Source organism: Physeter macrocephalus, chromosome 14 (assembly GCF_002837175.3).
Source record: "Physeter macrocephalus isolate SW-GA chromosome 14, ASM283717v5, whole genome shotgun sequence".
Classification (NCBI taxonomy): Eukaryota; Metazoa; Chordata; class Mammalia; order Artiodactyla; family Physeteridae; genus Physeter; species Physeter macrocephalus.
Window position 1 is genome coordinate 106,067,827 of NC_041227.1, and position 24,510 is coordinate 106,092,336.

General features: G+C 40.9%; 1 protein-coding gene, 1 non-coding gene and 1 pseudogene across 5 annotated transcripts; all 3 read left to right on the forward strand.

Moving 5' to 3' along the window:
• LOC102992253 (60S ribosomal protein L13a-like) overlaps window positions 1-6,478 on the forward strand; it is a 21,408-nt pseudogene extending 14,930 nt beyond the window's left edge.
• LOC112066042 (small nucleolar RNA Z195/SNORD33/SNORD32 family) lies at window positions 5,964-6,048 on the forward strand. The gene has a single exon (XR_002892402.1). It is a non-coding gene; the product is annotated as a small nucleolar RNA Z195/SNORD33/SNORD32 family (small nucleolar RNA).
• An 8,731-nt stretch (window positions 6,479-15,209) lies between the features above and the next one.
• TMEM100 (transmembrane protein 100) lies at window positions 15,210-22,047 on the forward strand. 4 transcript variants are annotated; one of them, XM_055090274.1, is made up of 6 exons: window positions 15,210-15,398; window positions 15,953-16,204; window positions 16,610-16,690; window positions 18,802-18,901; window positions 19,046-19,188; window positions 20,905-22,047. In XM_055090274.1, the coding sequence occupies exon 6, from the start codon at window positions 20,969-20,971 to the stop codon at window positions 21,371-21,373; it is 405 nt and encodes a 134-aa protein (XP_054946249.1). In that variant the 5' UTR covers window positions 15,210-15,398; window positions 15,953-16,204; window positions 16,610-16,690; window positions 18,802-18,901; window positions 19,046-19,188; window positions 20,905-20,968; the 3' UTR covers window positions 21,374-22,047. The 4 variants fall into 4 exon arrangements, with proteins under 4 accessions (XP_054946249.1, XP_054946250.1, XP_007121212.1 ...); XM_055090275.1 differs by lacking the exon at window positions 18,802-18,901; XM_007121150.3 differs by lacking the exons at window positions 15,210-15,398; window positions 15,953-16,204 and adding an exon at window positions 17,565-17,611 and having other exon boundaries at window positions 16,676-16,690.
• The last annotated feature ends 2,463 nt before the right edge of the window (window positions 22,048-24,510 follow it).

A 24,510-nucleotide genomic window follows, 5' to 3' on the forward strand; every position in this document is an offset into this window, starting at 1 on the left:
AATCAAGACAGTATGGTACTGGCACAAAAACAGAAATATAGATCAATGGAACAGGATAGAAAGCCCAGAGATAAACCCAAGCACATATGGTCACCTTATCTTTGATGAAGGAGGCAAGAATATACCATGGAGAAAAGACAGACTCTTCCATAAGTGGTGCTGGGAAAACTGCAGCTACATGTAAAAGAATGAAATTAGAACACTCCCTTACACCATACACAAAAATAAACTAAAAATGGATTAAAGACAAAAATATAAGGCCAGACACTATTAAACTCTTAGAGGAAAACATAGACAGAACACTCTATGACATAAATCACTGCAAGATTCTTTTTGAGCCACCTCTTAGAGAAATGGAAATAAAAACAAATATAAACAAATTGGACCTAATGAAACTTAAAAGCTTTCGCATGGCAAAGGAAACCATAAACAAGACCAAAAGACCACCCTCAGAATTGGAGGAAATATTTGCAAATGAAGTAACTGACAAAGGATTAATCTCCAAAATATACAAGTAGCTCATGCAGCTCAATATCAAAAAAACAAACAACCCAATCAAAAATGGCCAGAAGACCTAAGTAGACATTTCTGCAAAGAAGATATACATATTGCCAACAAACACATGAAAGGATGCAAGCAGCACTAATCATTAGAGAAAGGCAAATCCAAGCTACAATGAGGTATCACCTCACACCAGTCAGAATGGCCATCATAAGAAAAATCTACAAACAATAAATGCTGGAGAGGATGTGGAGAAAAGGGAACCGTCTTGCACTGTTTGTGGAAATATAAATTGATACAGCTGCTATGGAGAACAGTATGGAGGTTCCTTAAAAAACTAAAAATAGAACTACCATACCACCCAGCAATCCCACTACTGGTCATATACCCTGAGAAAACCATAATTCAAAAAGAGTCATGTACCACAATGTTCATTGCAGCTCTATGTGCAATAGCCAGGACATTGAAGCAACCTAAATGTCCATCAGCCACAAAAAGAAACGAAATTGAGTTATTTGTAGTGAGGTGGGTGGACCTAGAGTCTGTCATACAGAGTGAAGCAAGTCAGAAAGAGAAAAACAGACACCATATGCTAACACATATATATGGAATCTAAAAAAAAAAATGTTTCTGAAGAACCTAGGGGCAGGACAGGAATAAAGACACAGACGTACAGAATGGACTTGAGGACACAGGGAGGGGGAAGTGTAAGCTGGGACGAAGGAAAGAGTGGCATGGACTTATATATACTACCAAATGTAAAATAGATTGCTAGTAGGAAGCAGCCGCATAGCATAAGGAGATCAGCTTGGTGCTTTGTGACTACCTAGAGGGGTGGGATAGGGAGGGTGGGAGGGAGACGCAAGATGGAGGAGATATGGGCATATATGTATATGTATAGCTGATTCACTTTGTTATAAAGCAGGAACTAACACACCATTGTAAAGCAATTATACCCCGATAAAGGTGTTTAAAAAATAAAGTAAAATAAATGAAAAGAAAAAAAAAGAGTCATGTACCACAATGCTCGTTGCAGCTCTATTTACAATAGCCAGGACATGGAAGCAACCTAAGTGTCCATCGACAGACAAATGGATAAAGAAGATGTGACACATATATACAGTGGAATATTACTCAACCATATAAAGAAACAAAACTGAGTTATTTGTAGTGAGGTGGATGGACCTAGAGTCTGTCATACAGAGTGAAGTCAGGAAGAAAAACAAATACTGTATGCTCACACATATATATGGAATCTAAAAAAAAAAATGGTTCTGAGGAACCTAGGGGCATGACAGGAATTAAGATGCAGACTTGGAGAGTGGACTTGAGGACATGTTGAGGGGGAGGGGTGGGCTGGGACAAAGTGAGAGAGTGGCATGGACATATATATACTAACATATGTAGAATGGATGGCTGGTGGGAAGCAGCTGCATAGCACAGGGAGATCAGCTCGGTGCTTTGTGACCACCTAGAGGGGTGGGATAGGGAGGGTGGGAGGGAGATGCAAGAGGGAGGAAATATGGATATGTGTATACGTATGGCTGATCCACTTTGTTTTACAGCAGAAGCTAACACACCATTGTAGAGCAATTATATTCCAATAAAGATGTTGGAAAAAAAAAAGGTACAAGCTATTAGATATAAAATAAGCTACAAGGATATATTGTACCACATGGGGAATATAGCCATTATTTTATAATAACTATAAATGGAGTATAACCTTTAAAAGTTGTGAATCACTGTGGTGTATACCTGTAACTTATATAATATTGTACATCAACTATACTTCAATTAAAAATATTAATCTCATCCAAAAAAAGAAAAAATATAGTGTTTTATACTACCTTTCACTAACCTTTGCTATTTCTTTGGTTTGCTTATATTATTTTGGAATGAAAACCTAGATTATTACTGTTATGGTTTACAACATCCATCCTGTCTTTAAAGAATTATATTTTTATATTTTCAAATTGCTTCAAAACCATGCTTTTATTGTTCACTGTTAGTTCTTTTAAACTAAGTCTCTACTGTTCTTGAATTCTTAATTTTGACCCATCCTCAAAGTTCTGTAAACATTGAGGATTGGCATTTAGCTTTAGGGAGAATAGCTTGATTTGTGTTCTTCTCTAGAATACATGATTTTTTTCTGTTTTAAAAGGCTCAATTCATGTAGAAAGCTTGATTTATCTTTTATATTCAAGAATTTTGCCTGGATATACCTAGGCATGTGTTTCATTTATTTTTAGTGAAGTTTTTAAAGCTTCAAACTTAAATATTTCTTTAGCTTAAAAATTTCTTCTTCTGTCATTTAATTTTTGCTTGTGTTCTCCTGGTTCCATTTCCTGCTTTGGAATTCCTACTTTGTATAGCTACATGTTTTGGACTCCTTATTTCTTATCTTTTCTTTAATTATTTTCAATTATTTATTATTTTCCTGTGAATTTTAAGAGAATGCTCAAGTTTTTCTTCAGCTTCATTAATTGGATTTTTTCAGTGTAATATAGGACATTCACTCCTTCATTGGTGGGGGGGTGAACATAGCAAATATATTTCTAATTTTCACCTAGCTTTTCCAGACCTCAGATTTTTCCTTATTCATGACAATCAACCCTCATTCATTTTGGAGATGAAATATCTTCTTGGGTCCTATTGTAAACAAGATTTTAAGTCTTTTTAAATATTTGCTCTTTGATTATGATAAATATATTTTGGTGCAATTTAGTAGAAAAGGATAAGCAGTGCAGGGAAAAGAAAGTGGCAGGATAAATATTTGGCAGTACTATATATTGCAATTTTGAGTACTGGTGTATCTTTTTTAGATTGCAATGTTAATTATGGAGTGTTATCAATTTTGGCTCTAGTTTCTAACATATCTTCATGGAGAATATGAGACATAAAAGGAAACTTTTTAAAATACAGCAGTGAGAAAAGCTGAGGCAGACTAAATGTGCTCCCATAAAGATGGGACATCGTTGCAATGGCACACTATGTAGCCATTTTGATGGTCCATTTATTGACATGGAGAGATGTTTGCCATACACAATTAGTGCTAAAGCGAATTTTCAAAAACTAATATGCAGCTTGATCCTATATTTGTGGGAAAAGTAGCATACATATTAGTCACTGTCACAGGCTGGAGAAAATTGTGATCTTTTTGTTCAGAACAGTTAAATTTGCTAAATCAATACAAACTTGTAGTCAGTAGAGGGCGCAAGGAGAGAGAGAAGGAAGTGAAGTGAAAAAGCTGATGTATGAGCAGGATGAAGGATTTCATAACGTAAAGATTATTATGATTTCCTTTCCATTCATTTATCCAAGAAAATTTCAAAAAGATCATAGAAGCATAACTGCAGCTTGACTATTGCTTTTACAGCAAAATGTTTGGCATTATCTAGAGAGTCAAAGCAGAACAGAAAATAATTGAGTGCCTATTGTGTGCCAGGCACTGACATATACATTATATACCGTGGTCTCCTATGTAGAACATATTTTGATGTTTCATCAGACATTGCAGGGAGATTAACAGAGCCTTGATGAGGTTTTGATTAAAGAAAACGTCTATAAAGCTTAGAGATACTGACAAAAATCTGATGGCTACAGATCACTTTATAGTTCATTAAATGCTTTCAGATTTAATATTTCATTTCATATAACATCCTGTAAAGCAGATCCTTCTTTTAAAGATGAAGGCTGAGTGGTTTATGGAGTGTGGAAAAGTTAGAGATTCTCTCAGCAAGGCTTGTGTGTCTGGGCATGCTGATTTCCATATGCTGTCTCTCAAATAATCGAGAAATCTTCAGACATAACACCTTGGCCCCATGAAAGAGCCACATGATATGAGCAATAGTTAATACCAATGCAAATTAAATAATTTTGGTCCTCCATTATTTTTTTACAGGATTTGACATTATAACTCACATCTCTGGCTCCTGGATAAATTAATCTAGCTTTGGTGGTTTCCAAATGCTAATTTGGAGACATTCACTGAAAAATGTGAAAAATAAAAGCAATTTCATGAGGTTATATCCTGTTTTTGGTTTTGCTCTAAAGTATTCTCTCTTTTAAGAAATAATCATGATTGTGGATGGTGGTACGCTGCTGCTTTTTTTTTTTCTTTAAAGTATTTGTTTCGCAAAAGAAAGCAAGCTCATAGATACAGAGAACAGATTAATGGTTGGGGTGGGGGCAATAGGTGAACTGTTTTGATGTGTTTTTTTGCTTAATTTAAATAAATTGAATTGTTCTTTAAAAAAAATTACACCACATGTGCAGAATCTGGCACAGCTTAGGCATTGCCATCCGTGTTAGCTCTATCCACAGATATGCCAGCTGAGACTCTCATGGGACCTTTGTCCATGTCTTCCATGACATGACTTTTACTACTTGCCAGTGGTGGAACCATCCAACTCCCAACTGTCATTTTTCTGAGATAATTTGCCCAGAGTGTGTGAGTGGGAAAAGGGAGAAGAAAGGTAGTCAGTAGGATTCATTCCTAGGGCATCTGGATACAGATCAGATCTCCTCCTATGTGCATGTCATGCAGACTCCATTTAGATACAAAGGGGTGGGACTGGCTTTCTAGGGAGAAATTAAACCTCTTCACTTCTGCCTTGTCTATATGGAGCAGTTTCCTGGTTACCTCCTCCAGGCGTTGTGATTGGTCAGCTGTGGAATTGAGGGAGGAGGGAAGTAAGCTGCTGATGGAGCTGCAGCAACCCCTAGTTGCAGGCCCTGGGAGGGGCAGGGGAAAGGAGGGCTGAGCAGCACGGGGAAGAAAGAGCCATTTCTCTCCACCGACTGCAAACTCTGTGCTCACAGCTCACATCTCTCTGGAATCCAGAGGCCTCTTTGGCCAAGGCGTCCACAATGCTGGATATTTTCATCCTGATGTTCTTGCCATCATAGGTCTGCTCATTCTGTCCTACATTTTCTATCTGCTCTAGGGACTCGCAGCAGTGGCTTGGAACCTGCAGGAGAACAGCTCAGGGCAGGAAGGATGAAGCTGACTGGCCCAGCACCCTGCTTGTGGACTCACCAGTGGATTTTTGCTTCTGGTCATTATTTCGGGTATTGATTCAAAAACAAAACTACAAGGGATCCTGTTTTCCTATGTTTTTCTCAGATGCATTGATGTAGTATTTCCCAGACCACTCTGAAAAGAGTGAGAAAGGCCAACTTCTTTCTTAGAGACCTAATTTAAAATACAATTAATATTAAAATGAAAAATAAAACCCACAATACGAAGGATTTTTAGGTAGAATGGGTTGGGCCTCGTGTGCAGGGAAGGAGGGACTATTACTTCTTAGTTTTTTCTTCAAGTCAGGTGGTCAAAAAAAGTTTGAAAACCCTCCTCATTTTACTTTTTTACTGATCTGAGTTCCCAAGGAAACACAGTTTTTGATCAGCAATGAACAATCCTGGATTCTCAGGCTGCCAAGCTTTTCAATAAATCTGTCCATGAGGCTGGTGATGAGGACTTTCCTCACTCATGTTCGAGTTTCCCAACCATGAGATGACTCCACACACATTACCATCTGAGGCCACCTGTCTGCCTGCCTGGGTCTGGCAGCAGGGTCCTCGCATGCCCCACTGAGCAGGGCTGCAGTCCTCTGCCCACAGGCATGCTGCCCCATAAGACCAAGAGAGGCCACGCTGCTCTGGACCACCTCAAGATGTTTGATGGGATCTCGCCACCCTATGACAAAAAAAGCAGATGATGGTTCCTACTAACCTCAAGGTTGTGCATCTGAAGCCTATGAAAAAGTTTGCTAACATAGGGTGCCTGACTCATGAGGTTGGCTGGAAGTCCCAGGCAGTAACAGCCACCCTGGAGGAGAAGAGGAAGGAGAAGGCCAAGATCCATTACTGGAAGAAGAAGCAGCTTATGAGGCTGTGGAAGCAGGGCAAAAAGAACAGAGAGATGAAAATTGACAGATTCACAGAGGTCCTCAAGACCCATGGATTCCTAGTCTGAGCCCAATAAAATTGATTGTTTATTCCTTAAAAAAAAAAAAAGCTGTCCATGAGTTTTTCAGATAAACTAGTAGACAGGTACATCCATTCTGTAAGTTCTCTAAAATTCTCAAAATAGAAAAATTTTAGTGGCTAATGAGCAGATAAATATCCTCCAGAGCCATCTTCTTACAAACAATTCTCAGAAATCTGCCTAAGATGTTTTAAAAAGAAATTGTAAGAAAAATTTTGGAGCAGAATAATTGTCAATTTGTATGGAAAAAAAGGTCCTATTCATTGCTCTAAACCATGTGTTAGTGTAAAAATACACAGAACTCACTATTTTAAAAACACCTACCACCTCTTTCAGATGAGATATCCCCAAGCCCTATATTGAAAGGAAATTATTAATTTAAGCTTAAAGAGATGATCATGAAGTATAGAAAAAGTTGGAAAATAAAGATTAGCTGTGATGCATTTAAAAAGTAATGGAATGATTCGTGGTAGCTTTCTGACATGGTCAGAAACTGCAAAGAAAATACTAAGAGGGAGTCGGTTAACCTGTGCAGGCTTCAATGTTCTCAAATTTAAAACGGAAGAGCTAGACTAAATGGTTATCAAGCCCTCTTGCAGCCCTAGCAGTATATGTGTTCAGGACTTTTTGACTTGTTTGTATAGTTTTACAGTTTGTGAGTGCTTTTGCAGCCTACATGTTTGGGGCATGAAATGGTTAGTGGGAAAGTCCTGGCCGGTTGCAGCTGGAGGAGAGTTGATGGTGGTACATACACACACACACACACACACACACACACACACAGACACGCTCGCGCGCACGTATCAGCCCACATTTCTATGCGACAGAGGTTTTTCCTAGCTGAACTCAACCTGGAAACTAATTCATTCTGCTAAAAGAAGGGAGGGAGATCTATAAACCAGCCCACCACAGTGACACACACACACACACACACACACACACAGACACGCTCGCGCGCACGTATCAGCCCACATTTCTATGCGACAGAGGTTTTTCCTAGCTGAACTCAACCTGGAAACTAATTCATTCTGCTAAAAGAAGGGAGGGAGATCTATAAACCAGCCCACCACAGTGCTGGGAGAGCATGGAGGCAAGAGTGATGGCATGCCCAGGGTGTAAAAGGAAGTCATAAAAGTAGGTAAGCAGAATGAGAGAGAGAGGTTTTTGAAGGTAATAAATAACTGGAGAGGCATTCCATAGGGTGTATTAGAGGAAAAAATCTTTACAAAGAGTGGATGAGACTCCCTATTAATGCCACATGTTCTGTGCAGTTGCAGATGCAAAACCTGCTAATTTCCTGCCACTGATATTAAAGGTCAGGAAACAAGGAAGCCACAGTCCCAACACAGAACAGAATAGGGCTCAAAGAATGGGTTTGGCAGCTCCTGGAGGCCACAGAACATCAGACAGACCTAGAGCAGAAAAGGCTCCCTTAGGCCTGTCTGGGTCTTTATCAGACCCACACAAGTGTATCTGGGGGCAGGGAGTTGAAACTTTAGGGTTTCTATAGTGTGTTGTATAGCATTATGTTTAGTCTTTGTGGTAGTCTTATTCCATATCACAGGTTCAATCAGTTCAACAAAGTTTCTTGTATTTATAGTGTTCCACATTAAAGAAATCCTCTAGATATTGTTATAAAACATTGTATTGTTTGCAGACCTGAATTTTCAGGGCTACCCAGACTTTGTGCCTGGAGGATAAAAACATGACAGCAGCATGTCTTCCTCAGGACACATTGCCTTGACTAGGCTTCTTTCTGCACTTTACACTTGCATAGACCCACTCACATTCCATCCACATACAAGCCGAAGGCACAATGCTGATGTTTTCAATGAGGGAAACTGAGGCACAGAGATGCTAATTGATGTGTCCAGAGTCACCACATTTTAAACCGTAGAACCAACCAAGATAAGCTAAAATCCAGGTCTTCTGACATCTAGTACCTCAATAAAGTTTTGCTAAGGAAATCTGTATTACATGCCTACTGTGCATCAGGTGCTATGCCTTGGCACAGGGGACACAAGGATACATTTTGCAAACCCCCTACTCTTGAACTCTCAGAATCTCAGAGGAGATAAACAAGCAAGCAGAAACTTTCCACATTATTTGGCTAGTGCTATGATATTTGTAAGTGTAGAGCAGTGTCCTCAACCAGGTACAATCTTGCCCCCCAAGAGACATTTGGCAGTGCGTGAAGACATTTTTGGTTCTCACAGCTCGGGAGTTGCTCCTGGCATCTAGTGGGTAGAGCCAAGAATGATGTTAACATCCATCAGTGAACAGGACAGCCACCCACAGCAAAGAATTATCCAGCCCCAAATGTCAAAAGTGCCTAGGTTGGGCTTCCCTGGTGGCGCAGTGGTTGAGAATCTGCCTGCCGATGCAGGGGACATGGGTTCGAGCCCTGGTCTGGGAAGATCCCACATGCCGCGGAGCAACTAGGCCCGTGAGCCATGGCCGCTGAGCCTGCGCTCTAGAGCCCGTGAGCCACAATCACTGAGCCTGCACGTCTGGAGCCTGTGCTCTGCAACAAGAGAGGCCACAATAGTGAGAGGCCCGCGCACCGTGATGAGGAGTGGCCCCCACTTGCCGCAACTAGAGAAAGCCCTCGCACAGAAACGAACACCCAACACAGGCATAAATAAATAAATAAATTTTTTTTTTTTAAAAGTGCTTAGGTCGAGACACCCTAGCATAGAGCAATATAGGGACACAGTGGAAGGAAGTCCAGGTCTGCCTGGTCCAATGACAGAGGAGGACTTATCAGGGAAGTAGGAGATGCTTGAGGTATCAGGAAAAATGAGTAGACATCATCCTGAGTATAGGTAAGAACCAACAGGCCAGAGGAACATGAAACAGTGTGTTGTATTTGCAATTTGATCTAAGCTGAAGCTGACCCTTCAATGAAAAGGAACCACTGATGGTTTTAACCAGAGAACCATGTGGTTAAGTGCACGTACTCAATAGTTTGCTATATTAGTGTCAAGCAGAGGATCTCAAACTTTATTGGGGATATGAATAAATAATGCAGATTTCTGACCTACCAACACACACACACACACACACACACACACACACACACACACACACACACCAAACATCCTGATGCAATAATACAGTAGGTCTAGGTAGAACCCTGAAACATGTATTTTTTTTTTTTGTAAGTACTCTGTGCAATTCTCACGCAGGTAGTCCAACTCCTCACTGGTATACAGAATATATTTGATGGTGGTAAAATTATACTCCTACCACAAAGAAAACAAAAAGGAATTTCAGAAAGAGAGGAATATATAGATTCATCCTTGTCTCTGCTCTAATCCATAATGTGAGGATCTGAACTGGGTACTTATATAGGAATCTGTGTCAATTCAAGTCATAAAGCAGCACAGCTCCTCCCTTCTGGATTCTGTGGCCTGGGACAGGTGAAGCACTAAGGAAGTGCACGCTCCATGTGACACATTCTTGGCAGCCCCTGGGAAGCTCAATTGCTTCTCCAACTTGAAAAATTCTGTGTCCCAAAGCCTCATTGGTACAGCAGTACCTGCTTCCTGTTCCCAGAGAGGCTCACCCTTGGGCTTTCCCACCAGTCTTCCCTAAACCTGGCTGCTCCTGTGTCCTGTCACATTAAGATGTGAGCTGAGGTCTCGGACTTCTATCTCATCATGTCAGTCACAGCAGAGTAAGGCTCCACCAGTGGGAATTCTGGCCCCTGATGCTTGCCTTCCAAATTCAACTTGCCATCTATGGCTTAACTGATTTCCGTGGACACTTCACACTTCTTACTACATTGGCTTTAGATCAGCAAGAGTGGAAATTAGTGTGTAAACACTGTAATCCTAGAATTTCTGATTTGAACTGGAGGAAACCTTTGTACTGCAGTCTGTCTCTGAGCCAGATGTCTGCAACTCTCCTCTCAGGGAAATAGATGAATATTCACAGTAAGAGGTCAATGGCTTTGCTGACAGATGCTGCACCAGGGAATATTTTTTTAAAGAGATTTCCTGGTAGCTAAGGTAGTTGTGTTAGCTATTTTCCCAAGTTGTCTCATCTACGTTCTCTGATAATGATATGGGAAATTATAGGACCCCAAATAGGATTTTTAAAATAGAATAAAAGGAAAGAATAGTAAAGAACCTACAGAGGGGACCCTGAGATCTGACAAATGGGACCCTGAGAGGTTGGGTGTCTTGCCTAAGGTCAACAAAAAGGAAAAAAAAAAGATTCAAACCCAAGTTTCCTCACTTTCAGTTTACGGCTGTTTTCATTGCACAACAAGAGTGTAGAGTCAGAAATGTTAATTTTGTTGTGGAAGTGGTCCAAAACCTTACCCTGTAACCCTAGAAAGAAAGAACAAGTCGTATCAGAGCTGTAAAGAAGGCTTTCCAAACTAAGTTTAACTTAGAAGATAAATAGAAATAGTCAGGGGAGAGAGGTTCCCCTGAGACCATCGAGCCCCTCCAATTGGAAGTCATCCAAAGATATCGATGGCAGATTTACTGACCAGGCTCACTGGCCAGTTGGAGTTCAAAGTGGACTTGACGCCCTCAGTGTGCACGATGGAAGAAACATCGTGTTCTCATTCTGTGGCCATGCACTGTCTTGGGATCATTAGTTTTATCAAGTTTTACAAGTGCTTTTACAAAGACAATAATGCCCATTTCCTGTATAGTTTACTTAAGTAAACAAGGAGACAGCAAGGTACCATCTCCTTTGTGAAGCAAGATTTTAAAATTTTTATCTAAAGAAAGAAAGCAAGGGATCTGTTCTCTGCATTGTTCCATAAGATAAGTTCCTAAGATAAATAGTTCTAGTTTGACCTCAGTTCAGCTGGGCAAATGGTTCCCTTTCCCACTACCCACCCACGTTGTGAACACCAAAGAATTTTTAAGTGGATAAAAATATTTCCAAACAGTTCCTTGAACTGATCCTATTCTCATCAATGGGTCACTCCAGGGGTTCTGTGGGACGGTGATTGCATGTTTTTTCTGGCAAAATAAATTTTTCTAAACCCAAGTTTATTCTGGGGTGAGTGTAAACTCCTATGAGCAACAGAAAACATGCATATCATCTGAACACAGAAACAATAATGCATAGGGATAAACTTTGGAGTCAAACAGGCTTTGGTTCTAGTTCTGGGCTTCACCATCTTCTAAATGGTGACTTCCCAAAACAAGTCCCTAATCTCTTCATTTATATAATGGCACTGTCTGGCAGCTACCTCTTGGATTATTTATGAGTATTAAATGAAATAATAAATCTCTAAAAAGTATATAACACAAACTAAATGTTCAATAAATATTTGTTTATTATTAGGTACAGCCTCTTGTTGGGTCTACAGGGTACCCACCATCCAAAGAATACTGGAAAATGCAAATAATAATTGAGTAATTCAATTATAACTGAATAACTAATGTAATTAGCACTAAATAGCTGGACACTTTGAAATAATCCATTTGAAAAATGATCTGAGTTTTCAAGTTTATATCTGATTTCAATGTAGAGTCATCCTTTTACTTGTTCATTTATTTGGCAAAAACTTTCCTTACACATATAATTACTAATACTATCCTTCAGGAACTTATGGGAGATTTTCCAGTCAACATGTTCTTGGTAAACCCTAATATGAAGGCTTGCTTACAATGCATGAGGCCCAAAACAGGACAGTTCTAAAGAAATCCATAGTGGATTGGGACTGCCATTTTTTTTTAAAAGCTTTAACTCATGGGGCAACATAAAATTTAATTTAAATTAATTAAAATTAATTTTAATAACAGACAAAGGCTGTTTCTCCAAATGTGAAGTGATTGGAACTCCCTATACGAACCCTTGGAGTAGTGATCAATGGGAGAAGAAAACATTTTCATTCCCAGAAAACATCTTTGAGGTGCTTTTTTCATGCTAGACACTGTACGAAAAGAACTGCCTACTTATGTTCTTGTTTTTGAGGAGTTTAAATTTAAACTTTAAAATTGAATCAATATATTATTTGCATATAGTCAGTACATTTAAAATCTCAAATCTGAATTCTTAAAATATTTATTTCTTGTTCCAGGCAGAAAGTTAGCAATCTCAAATCATGCATGTATATTGCATATGTATCTGCAATTTTGTGTGTTTGCATGAAATGAATTATAAATTCAATCATAATTTTAGTGGAAAATTCATCTGTGAGACTATGACATCATTATTTGGCAACTAAGACAATGCTTCACAAATTAGTAGTCAGGCAGTAATGCCACTTTCTCTAGCATTTGCCTCTCTGTTGGAGAAATGGATAGCTATGCTAACCAAACTAAGTGTATACCCTCTGCACCCTGCCCTCTATTTCTGCTGACAGTAGCACCAAACTATTAATTACTTAGGCTTAAAAACCTTACAAACCCCTCTCCCTTGGTAATTTTACCCTGTGAAATCCACTGCCAACTTTTACCGATTCTACCCATTGTAGCGACTCCCCACCTGTATGCATTTTCCATTATCAGGCCCCCAGCACTCTCATGTGGACAGTCACAAAGGTTCTCTTATTTGAACACTTTCTGGCTTCCCTGTTTTGACCCCCTACCCCCAGCCCCCCGCCCCCGGCCCTGTGCATCCCAACACTTTAATGCCAGGCTACTACTGACAAAGCACAGAGCCAACCATGCAATCCTATTCAAAACCCACATTGCTCTCAAAATAAAGTCCAAACTCAACCCTGAGGCAATGATCTCACCAGCAACCATTTTCAGTCTTATTTGGACTGCTCCCTGTCTGCCCCATCCTCTCTCAAATTCAACCACACAGGCTACTCAAAGATCTCTGCAGATTTGCACTTTTGTGAGCTACGTTTATATATAGGCTGTTCCTTCCAACTAGAATCACCTTCTCTCCTTCCCTACTTACACTGTCAAGTACCAGTCTACCATGAAGCTTTCCCTCCCACCTGGACCAGACTGGTTTCATCTTCCAGGGGTCTCCCATAGCAGTTTGATATTCCCTCTAGCAGAAAGATTACCTGTGGCTTTCCTGTCCTAGACTGTAAGCTCCCTGAGAGCAGAAATCATGCTTTACTTACTGGTTTCTATATGCTCAACTAGAACATTCAACAAGTTCTTGGCACCCAAAAGGTGTGTAGTAAGTATCAGTGCACCCCAGGCAAGTTAAGGACTTAACGCTGCTGAGTTTTAGTTTCCTCACTAGTAAAATAAAAATACAAAGACCTGAGACAGGGTCTGTATATCAGTGGTGCATATTAGATGATTGATAAGCCTTATTGTGTTCTCTCCTCTTCAAACTGGATGTATCATGTAGGTCGACTCAGAATGAAACAGCCTGGAGTTAGACCTGGGGATAGTGGCACCCTCTACACCCCCATTTCTTTCTCTAAAACCTGGAGATAACAAAATCTACTTGTGAAAATAAACTCAACATCCCTCTTACTTAAGCACAGAACTTAAAACCTATGGTTTCAACTGAATGTTTCATATGTGGAGGAGGGCCAGACTGGTGAGCCCATCCCATGACAGTCATTTCAAGACCAGAGCTACACAACTGGCATACGGCGAATCAGGTCAGAAGGTATGTTCTGCTCTATGAATATGGAACAAGAGAAGCTAACTGACCCTTACAGAACATTGTAGATTATTAACTTTTAGAAAATTTTACTTGTTACAGGGTGGTTTCAAATCTCCAGGACCAGACTGATGTTGAAACCTAGAAATGTTGTGCTGATTTGGTGTGGATTGGGGTCACACTATGTTCGTGCACATCATTTTATGGACAAGTGACATTGTCACCAGAGGCTAGGGGGAGATTGCTTCTGTAAAAAGGCATAGAAGGGCCCCATATTATCAGGGATCAAGAGGAGGGGCAAAGCGGGGAAGGTACTGTTATCCCTCCCTTTCCTTCTCTGGAAAAGGCAAAAATGGTGGGCCATACAAGCCCCTGAATACATGATCCATAGCCCAGTAGGGGAAGCTGACCCAAGTGCTGTGCACTTGTCTTGGGAAAGTGTCAGTCCAATTTGCTGTAACTCTTTATCTCTGAGCTTCCTCATCTTAGGCCTCCAAAAAAATAATGTACACAAATAAAAAGGATTGTGCCAGATACATGGGGATGTTATCATAGCTGTTTTAGTATATACTCAGATTTTGAAACAAGAAAATCAGCTCTTCTCATCTGAGGCCAGAATGACAATTAGTTCTTGATGAAGTGAAAGATAGTTTATTCATCCTTCCCTAAGGTCCCACCGTGTTATTTGATTTCAGCAATTCTGGTTTTTTATGTTTCTGCAATCTTTCATAGTGACTCAGAACAAAACGGGTAAGAGAATGGTGACTAGAGTGTACATCTAAAAGATGTGTTTTCCTTTCTATATCTGTGTGGATTTTATGAGTTTGGGGTACCTTAAAATTGACCAGCAAATAGTAAAAGGTATACTTATATCTGAGGCATACCCATTATTCTACTTGTTACTATCAGATCTCCCTATTTGATGTCCTAGACCTCAAAGAGAAGTGCTTTGGGGCAGGGGTAGGAGTAGAAATAATATGACCTGTTATCCAAAGTGAACACACAAGCACAGATCACTTTCCAAAATGTCCATGATTTCAGAGCTTAAATGCAGACACACCCTTAAAAGAAGCATTGGAAAGAAGAAAAATTGGCCAGCTTCCCAAATCTCACTGAATCCAATTGGACTGGGTGATGACGGAGATCAAAGGCATGTGGCGACTGGACAGAGAACCGGGAGGAACTGGCATCTTCAGGCCTGCTGAAAATTAGCCAAATCAACCACACCAAGCAAAAGCAAACTGAAAGTAAATATGGGAGAGTAATTGAATGCACATGGGGGTGCTCTTCACAAAATGAAAAGTTTGTGTGTTCCCAAAGGAGAAATTTCCAGGTCTTCAACAGCATCGACCCAATGGTAAGAACAAAATAGTACTCTTTCTAATTGAGAAACTGAATGCTTTTGGCTTCTACTGAAGGGAAACAGGCAAAATCTCCTCTTGGTCATGGTACTCACGATTTTCCTTGTCCTCCTCCACTTCTATATCTCCCTTCCCTAAATAACTTTGTTTCTGGCTTGTTTCTAAGTAAAACGAGATTTTTTTTAAATTTGGGGGAATTTTCTCCAGAACAGCAAGTGTTCCTAATTCTGCTTTTTATGATGCCTTTGGTGGAAGTTTAGCTCAGTTGCTCAGAGATGTGATTTTCCTGTGTACCACCATTTCCATGGTGCCTTGCCCCTCTCTGATTAACAGCACTGATAAGGCCTCTCCTCTGGCTTTAGGGAGAGGGTCCACACAAGGGACCAAATGCCATTTTGCCATCAATGGATCTCTTCTTCCTTTACTCCTCTTATTACTGCTTGTTATGGTGAAAAAATTAATTTGCCTTTTCACTCCTCACTGCACATACTCTCCCAACCCCACACCCTCCTAGAAGTATAGAACAAGGATTACAAATTCTTTTCTGCAGGTTCACAGTATTACAGAGGGATAGCATCAGAATGGGGCCTTTGGATAGGGAAAACCTTGAAAATGGAAGCCCGAATGAGGATACAAAGAAAGAAAAACAAAAGAGGACACTCTTTCCAAACCTGGGTCCCTTTAAAAAAAAGATACATGGATTCCATTTTCATAGAGGGAAATATGGAAGAAAATACAACAGCACTTAAGGAATTTCCTCTCATCAATTTTTCTCTGGTCCCTTAATTGTGTTTAAGCCTTGGTGAGTACTTTGTTTACAGTCCCTAGCATAGTGATTTGCATCACCGTCTCTGGCTAGCTGTTGGCCTGGCCGGGAGCTGGCAGCTGTGTCAGTCCAATTCTGTCTGGGAAAGGTAAGGATCTTTGCCTGGGTTTTTGAAACTGGGAAAGAAATGTGGAATGTCTTTGGAGGGGTGGGGTGGGGTAGCAGGCTGTAGATTTAATTCATGAATTAGAAGCTTTCTGAAAAGTTCTCCAAGCTTAAAGGAATCTCCTGGTGCCTTCTGTTTAAAAAGAACCAGAAAGATTTCCTCTCCCTTCGGAAAGAAGTCTTGCAGAAAGAAGGCTGGTTGCTTTGTGAATGAGATTTTGCATTTGGGGGCAGGTGTCTCTTAAGGCACTCTCAGGAATGTTTAATATCTTATAGGTGCAGAGAGACGGGAGGACAAATCATTCAAAGACATCAGGCATTGATCACTAGGAGTTCTTTGAATTTTAATTTGAAGAGGTAAGAATCATTTAAAACTGCAGGTGTTCTTGGGTATAATGATAGGTATCTATTCTTTAGATATAATTTCTGCTTTATCCCAAAGCTCTCTACTTCTCTGTATTTATCAATACAAACCATCAGTTGTGTCTACTAGCAATCTGAAGATGTTCTTCTGTGTATCTGGGCAGATGCACATACTCTGAAGAAGAATTAGGGTGAATGTAACATCTGAAGCCTCAAAGGGCTGAGGAAAGCTTGGGTATTAGGAGCAATAACGACAGACCAACCCTGCTCCCAGTGCACAGATGCATTCACTGTCCCTCATTATAAGTTCAGCCAAGAGGTCACCATCAAAAAAAGGTGCCTCTGGCTTCTCTCTGGAAGGAGTTCAAATCATGTACCTTTGACTTTGACAATGGGGGAACATGGTCAACGGGAAAGGGTGATGATATTCAAAGCTTCAGTGGGGTTATTGGATTATGTTGGGGAGAAAGCAGCCCCTGCTAGGGAGTAAAGAGGAATTGCCCCCGAAGGCCACAGTTCACAGTGGGAAGACTGCTGCTCTCATAAGGAGCTTCTCACGAACCTCCAATTATGTGGCCCGTGGCTCCCGATATCCCTGTCCTCCCAGGGCATTGCTGGCAAGTGCTGAAATGCCGTAGTTCTAAGTACCCCTTCTCAAACACCAAGTGACAGCACTCCTCCTGGAGGATGAATGTGTCCCTTTACATCCCACATTTTTAAAGTCTGAGGATAGTATAGTCGTGGCCGAGGCCCTCCAGGTACTCATCATCCTCAGCAGGCTGGGCTCTCCCAACTCAGCCAGACCTCAGGAACTTTTCAACTGTATTTCTTTTTAATGAAGAAGCCCTTTCTCTGATTTCCATTCTAGAAAAAAAGGACTTCTGGTCCCTCTCCCTTTATGACAAAATCACCAAGGTATGATTTCTAGACAAGGATGGAAAGAGTGGGCTATCGTAGAACAGAGGTGAGATGCCTGAGAACATCCATGCCCTCCACCAGAAGTTAGAGAAATCTAACAACTCGAGAGAAAGAAGGAAAACAAATCTCTTTCAAGATTTAATTTATATTTGTAGTATTAGTTGTATCAATTAAAAAGATATTATTCAAACTTGTATAGATTAAAAATAGAGGATGGATAACTTTTCGCTACAGAAGTATAGGGGTGAACTTATAATAGTCACCCAGTATTATCTCATTTTTCCCTCCAGAAGACAATCTGGGACTTTAAAATTTTAAATAGCTTATCTGTGAGAAAGTCTAAAGCTCTAAGTCCATTTGCAGACAAGGGGTGGGAAATAGACCTTTATTTTTTGAGAGCGTGACATGTCAAGCCATATACGTTTGAATATTTAAAATACCTTGCTCCTTTAAGTGGGTCAAGGATCTGCAGATTGACATCAGCCAGGAGCTTGCTACAGACCTATTAAATCTACATTTAACAAGCTCCTTACAAAATGTGTGTGCTCCTTAAGGCCTAGAGTTCAAACCAAGGGTTTCTCTCTGCGTGAACTTTGTCAGATTACTTAACCTCTCTGAGCCTCATTTATAAACTATCTATAAACTCATTTGTAAACTAGTGAGAATTAATGTTAATGCATGCCCCTTGCAGGTGCTCTATAATGACAGTGATGGTAATGATGATTTCAGCATTGCCGAAGTTACTTCCTAGCACAAGTAGTAATCATGTTTAAATCAAAATGACTGTTTTTTCCCCCTTAGTCACAGACATTTGTATCTCCCACCCTTGTTCCTAAATGAATTAATATCAAATGAGGGAGGGTGGTTTAAGCTTCAGATGGCCAGCACACATATATGAAGAAAGAATACTCGGGAAACCTGGGAACATAGATTTTTGCTGGCTTAGAGGCTGGATTCAGCTGCTCGATGACTTCACAGCTGTTCCTGCCGCCCTAAAAGTGTCTATCCCTTCGGCTCTGTCCCCTCAGCTGGGTCTGCAACGCTGACTCTGGGATTTTCTTGTGAAAATGCCTGCTGGGCGGGAGGAAGATCTGGAGGTTGGCTGGGGAAAAAATGAGTAATGCAAAGCAGTGCACTCAGTAAATGCTGCAAGAGAAATAAAAGTAAAAGCTGCCTCCTGTCTCTAGGGACTCTAGAATGATTCTGACTTATCATGTCACTGAGCAGAGCTGGGGGAAGCCAAAACTCGGAATCTGCTGGCAAGGAAAAGAACGAAGAAAAAAAATGGTAGGGAGGGGCAATCCGGCGGGGGAGGAAATAAAAAGAGAGAGAGGGAAAGACAAGCGTCATTTAGGAAGAGGTAGAGTAAAAGAAAGAGCTCCAGGATCTAAAACCTACCATATAGTATTTTATATCTTTTCTTTTCCCCAGAGGAGATCCCTGTCCTGTCACTTTATTGACAGACGTGCTGTTACAGGCTGTCTTCCCAGAGGTCGCAGAAGAAGCTCAGACGCTGCTGTTCCTTCCCTCCCAAGTCCAGTGGTCTCCCTGGTAATGGATTGCTTCTCTCGGAGGTACGGGTCAGTGTAAGCCTTTGGGGGACGGAGCTTCATTTTCAGGTTAGCTGAAGTCTCAGCTTTGGGGTGAAGATTTTTTTTTTCTTTCAGACAGAATCTCAAATATCCTTTTACTGGCCTAGCCAGTATTTAAGGTATCATTGAACAGCAGTGATTAATTTGGTGATTAAAAATCCCATGCAAATAGGCAGCTCTAACTTTTAGTTCATTGCACAAGGAGTGATATTTTTGACCTCCCAGAGCAAGGAAGAAACTGTGAGGTTTGATTTAGTGTTGAATTAGTTTTCAGTGGGTGCTTAATATGATCAAAGTATTCATCTCACTGAAATCATCTCCAGTATCTTCCTTTAAATGCTTTCAGTAACTATAACTACTCAACCCTTTAGCTGCTGGATCACTTCTCGACGGTACAGGAGAATGACTTACCGTGTCTGAGCAAGAGAAGGGTGTTCACTGATTTCTCGGAGATGGCGTTTCAACCAGAGGCTTTTGATCGAGACTCTCAGATTTCACCCTGAAATGTTCAGATTCAAAATATTTAGAAAGATACAGCGTAGCGCAGCAAGTTTTTGTACACAGCAGCGTGGGGTAAAAATGAACTTGTAAATCTTTATGCTTATCTAGTATGCTTATTTTTTTAAAAACATGTGGTACGCATAATATCAAAATTCCTTGTTGAGTTTAATGGAAAATTTGTGAATTGACAGCTAATTATCGTAATAATTGATCTTCTCTTTAACATAAAAAAGCACAAAATTTTGTCCCCAAAATTGTTATTTTTCTTATTTTTCCCTTTTCAAACGGATCAGAGGATATTGCCGCATTTTAGATCACAAATCCTAGCCTTATGTCCCTGAATTTTTGCCGAACTGCACCCCCATCATGGACCCAGGATGCATGTGTCACTGTATTTAATAGTTACAACAATAAAGACTCGTTAACTGTCAGTTGATGTAGAAGAACATCATTTGTACTCTGATTGCTGGTCTTGACGTTGCTTTGGTGCACAGTGAATGGGCAATAGTTTGGAAAGAATGCATGTTATGCCCGGAAACGCCGGCAGGGTCTAGGTTGCTGGGAGCGTGGAAGGGACTGTGCGAAGTGTTGTTTCTAACGTGTTCTCCTCTTGAATGAGGCTGTTTTGGGATTAAGATTGAGGCTTCTCTGTGTGTTTAGAGGAAAGAAAAGCAATAGACAAAGCAGAAAAGCTTGTAAAACATTTGCAGACCGCCAGAGTGTATTAAGCACTGTAAAGTGCTTCCTGCTTTTTATATCTTCCCTTTCTTTATGGCTCTCTGCTTTATCTTGCTTTCTTCTCAATGCAAAGAGAATGCAAACAATTAGGGAAAACAATATATTAAAGTTGATGTTCACATGCATCCATGCCTCCTAGAAAAGAACACAGTCTGGGCTTCCCTGGTGGCGCAGTGGTTGCGCGTCCGCCTGCCGATGCAGGGGAACCGGGTTCGCGCCCCGGTCTGGGAAGATCCCACGTGCCGCGGAGCGGCTGGGCCCGTGAGCCATGGCCGCTGGGCCTGCGCGTCCGGAGCCTGTGCTCCGCAACGGGAGAGGCCACAGCAGAGGGAGGCCCGCATACCAAAAAAAAAAAATAAAGAGGAAAGAACACAGTGGTCTTTCCCCCAGCGCTTTACTCCTACTTGTGGGGCTTACTCTGATGCATTTAACTGGCATCTCCTGTCTTCTCCTCCACAGCTTCCACCCTGGTGAGACCTCCCAGGTCTAGTCTGTGAACTCAGCTAGGAGACATACTGTAAAAATGACCGAAGAGCCCATAAAGGAGATCCTGGGAACCCCGAAGTCTGCCAAGCCAGTGGCAATGGAGAAGAGCTCCAATGGTGAAGTCATGGTCACCATGGTCCCCCTGGTCAATGAGATTCAGCTGACAGCCGCCACGGGGGGCGCTGAGCTCTCCTGTTACCGCTGCATCATTCCTTTCGCCGTGGTGGTCCTCATCGCCGGGATAGCGGTCACTGCCGTGGCTTACAGCTTCAATTCCCATGGCTCCATCATCTCCATCTTAGGTCTGGTCCTTCTGTCATTGGGACTTTTTTTGTTAGCCTCCAGCGCCCTGTGCTGGAAGGTGAGACAGAGGAGCAAGAAAGCCAAGAGGCGGGAGAGTCAGACGGCTCTCGTGGCAAATCAGAGAAGCTTGTTTGCTTAGGACTGAATGAGACCAAACGGAATGTGTGGTCTGAAGGACCTGCTCTCACTTCGTCAGCCAATGCACCCAGGACTGGTGTGGGAGAGGATGCACTTGGCATTGCCGCAGACCAGAGGCATGGGGGTGGCCTGAGGGTGGAGGATGGATGGGGTTCTCGTCTGTGAGCAATGACTTGTGTCTTCGATGACAAACTTAACACTAAGGGCTATTTCTAAGACTGAAAAATCAGTTTTTCCTCTACATGAAACATTTTAGGGGTCATGGGAGGTGCGCGGCATTAGACAACATTGGGTTCACCTTGGAAAGCAGGCAAAAGATGAGTTCTGGCACACCAGCAACCTGCCTCCAAAATAGATAACCCATGCTATTAGGGTGTTATATCATAAAAATGTTCTGCTGAGAGTCTAAACGGCCTTGAACTTTGCATACTCCTGTGAAATTCTGTGATCATTTTTTTTCCAAAAAATTGATTCTCTAGCGTCTCTTTTATTTTTCACTTTCAGTAACTCGTCACTGGTGGTACTTTTCTTGAAGAATAAACTAATATTTTTTATGTTTTAACATTGGGCAGTTTTTAGATGATCGTAATGCTGTGTCAGAAGTTTAAAAAAAAAAGGTAAAATGTGTAGCTACTCGATGACATGTGGGGATAAATTAATATTAAAATAATCCAATATAGCACTTTTGATGATTTTTATATTAAAGTTTAATGTACATTTTATTCAAAATAATAAATACTCATTGCTGCTGAAACTTCTTAAATGGTTATTTCCATGGTAGTTACTGTTACTGCAGTTCCAGATGGCCCATCTTTCCTTGCCTCATTGGCAAAAACATCTCAATTGCATTTCTCTCAAATGGGCATGTTGCTTCTTCCTAACTTAACTAAAAGATTTATATTTTTTATCACATCATTTTTTTTCACGACTTCTGAAGAATGATATGAATTATGTTTATTCTAAAAGATTTATATGCCATTATAATTAGGAAATCAATGCCTTGGGTCAGGAATTTTATAATGTGTTGTTAAATGTGTGTTACATATTTATCAGATCAGTTGTTAAATATTTGCTTAACATATTTTTGAGCACCAGCTATATACCAGGCATTGTGTAGGTTCTCAGGCTGCTTAACTGTGTTAGCAATAATACAAGGCAAATAACGTTACTGCTTGAATTCTGCGAATATTGAGCAGCTAGGACTCTACGCCATAACTCTAGCCAGAAATATCCCTGGTTCATGTCGTTTAAACCGTATTAAACTAGAGTGGAAAGATAGGCACAAAGCCTTTCCTAGACCTTGGAAAAACAAAGCAAAACAAAACAAGCCTAGCATAGCACTTTCGATGAAAGGCATTCTATCAAGGACTTTAATTAAATGTGGCAGGAGCCCTCTGGCACTTACTGCTCCCTGGTGCTCAGGTGGTTTTGTTAAGGGGAGACACCCTGATGACCTAGTTTCTCCTGGCTTTGAAGGTCAGATGGTGAAAGACTGGAGTTGTTGAATACAATTATCTTGAACACGTGCAGATGAACACCCCTCTGGACCAAATGCAAGTGTATGGCATTGTGTTTATGACAGCGGGAGGGATACTGTGTTTTGACATGCTTTTTTTTTTTTTTTTTGCTCAAAGATATCCAAAAGCTCCCCACTGCTTGATGAAGAAATTTCTCAGATAATGCCATCCTTTCCCTCTCCAACTCAGATATATCCAAATCCTTCTCATTAGAGCCCCAGCTTAAGTGCAACCTCTTCCCAGAGGTTCCCATTTATCTGAAAGGAATTGCTCCTTCAAGAATCTCTACCTATTTATTCTCTGATGGCAACTTTCATTTTCTACCACGTGAGTACCATAAATGTTTTATCTTCTTCCAAAACTCCTTAGAAGTGCATAACGTGTCATATATTTTTACACCCCTAATAAAATGACCTGCACAGATTAGGTACTCAATAAGTGTTTGCTAAATGAACGAAAGAATAAAAATCAGAAAGTGTTGAGTGTTTGATCCAGAATTACAGTTTGTTTTAATCTCGTAAAAGAAAATTCTTTAGTTCTCACCTCTCCCAAAATAGGTCATCCTACTCCACCCTGCCTCTACTGGAAGCACCAGGTCCAGGTGAGTATTTACTACCTTTGTATAATATTTCTCTAGCCACGCCTGCCCTTCCAACTGCTTGAAAAGTAAACTTGTGAATTATTTCAGGCCACCAGGGGGCCTCATGCTGCTACCTGAGAATCCCAAAAGAAACCCCATGGAATGACTTAAATTGTAACAATTTAAGACTGAAATCGGATCATACCGGAAATAGAGATATCTCTCCTATATGTGAGGAGTTGGAGAAGATCCTCCACTGAGCCCACCCCTACCCTCCTCCCTAAGCCACTTTGCAATGACTAATTCTGGGTTCTTCTAGTAAATACAGGAAGATCTTTCCCTGTTGAGGGAGTCTCCAGTCACATTAAAAAGGTGTACACACCTGCAGAGCTGTAAGGCACAGAGATAATACTATGTACTGTGGCTCCCAACTCCCACAAGGAGAATAAACCCAGACTTGAATCATGATATCACAATCATCTCAAAACATATGTCTTTAATGGTCAAGGTTTGTCTTTACAAATGGTTTGATGATCTAGTGACAAGCAGGTGTTAAATGCATGCATAAGCATGATGCAGGCATATATGTATTGAAAAGATAACCTGGCCCTACCCTGGAGGATCAGAAACCAACTCTCACCTGGAAGGATTTTCCCTAAACCGCATACATCCTAGAATGCACAGGAATAACTTTTAACCCCATCCTGGGCAGCAAGTCTCTGCCCAGGTGAGAAACACAGCCATCTAGGGAACTCTGCTCTCCCCACCTCACTATCTTGGTTGATCTAGGAAACCTTGCCTAGAGAAGATGGCAAGGTCAGATAGATCATGCAGGTGGCTAAGGCCAGATAAGCCCAGGAGAGCCAGATCACAAATCCTCAGACCTACCTCTCTGTTCCACCACCACCACTAGACATACAGACAGACAGAGACAGAGACAGAGATCCTGGTTTGTACCGTGTTATGGTTTTGAACTAGGAAGATCTGGTTATGAATCCCAGCTCTCCTGTTAAACTAGTCAGGTGATCTTGAGAAGTTAAG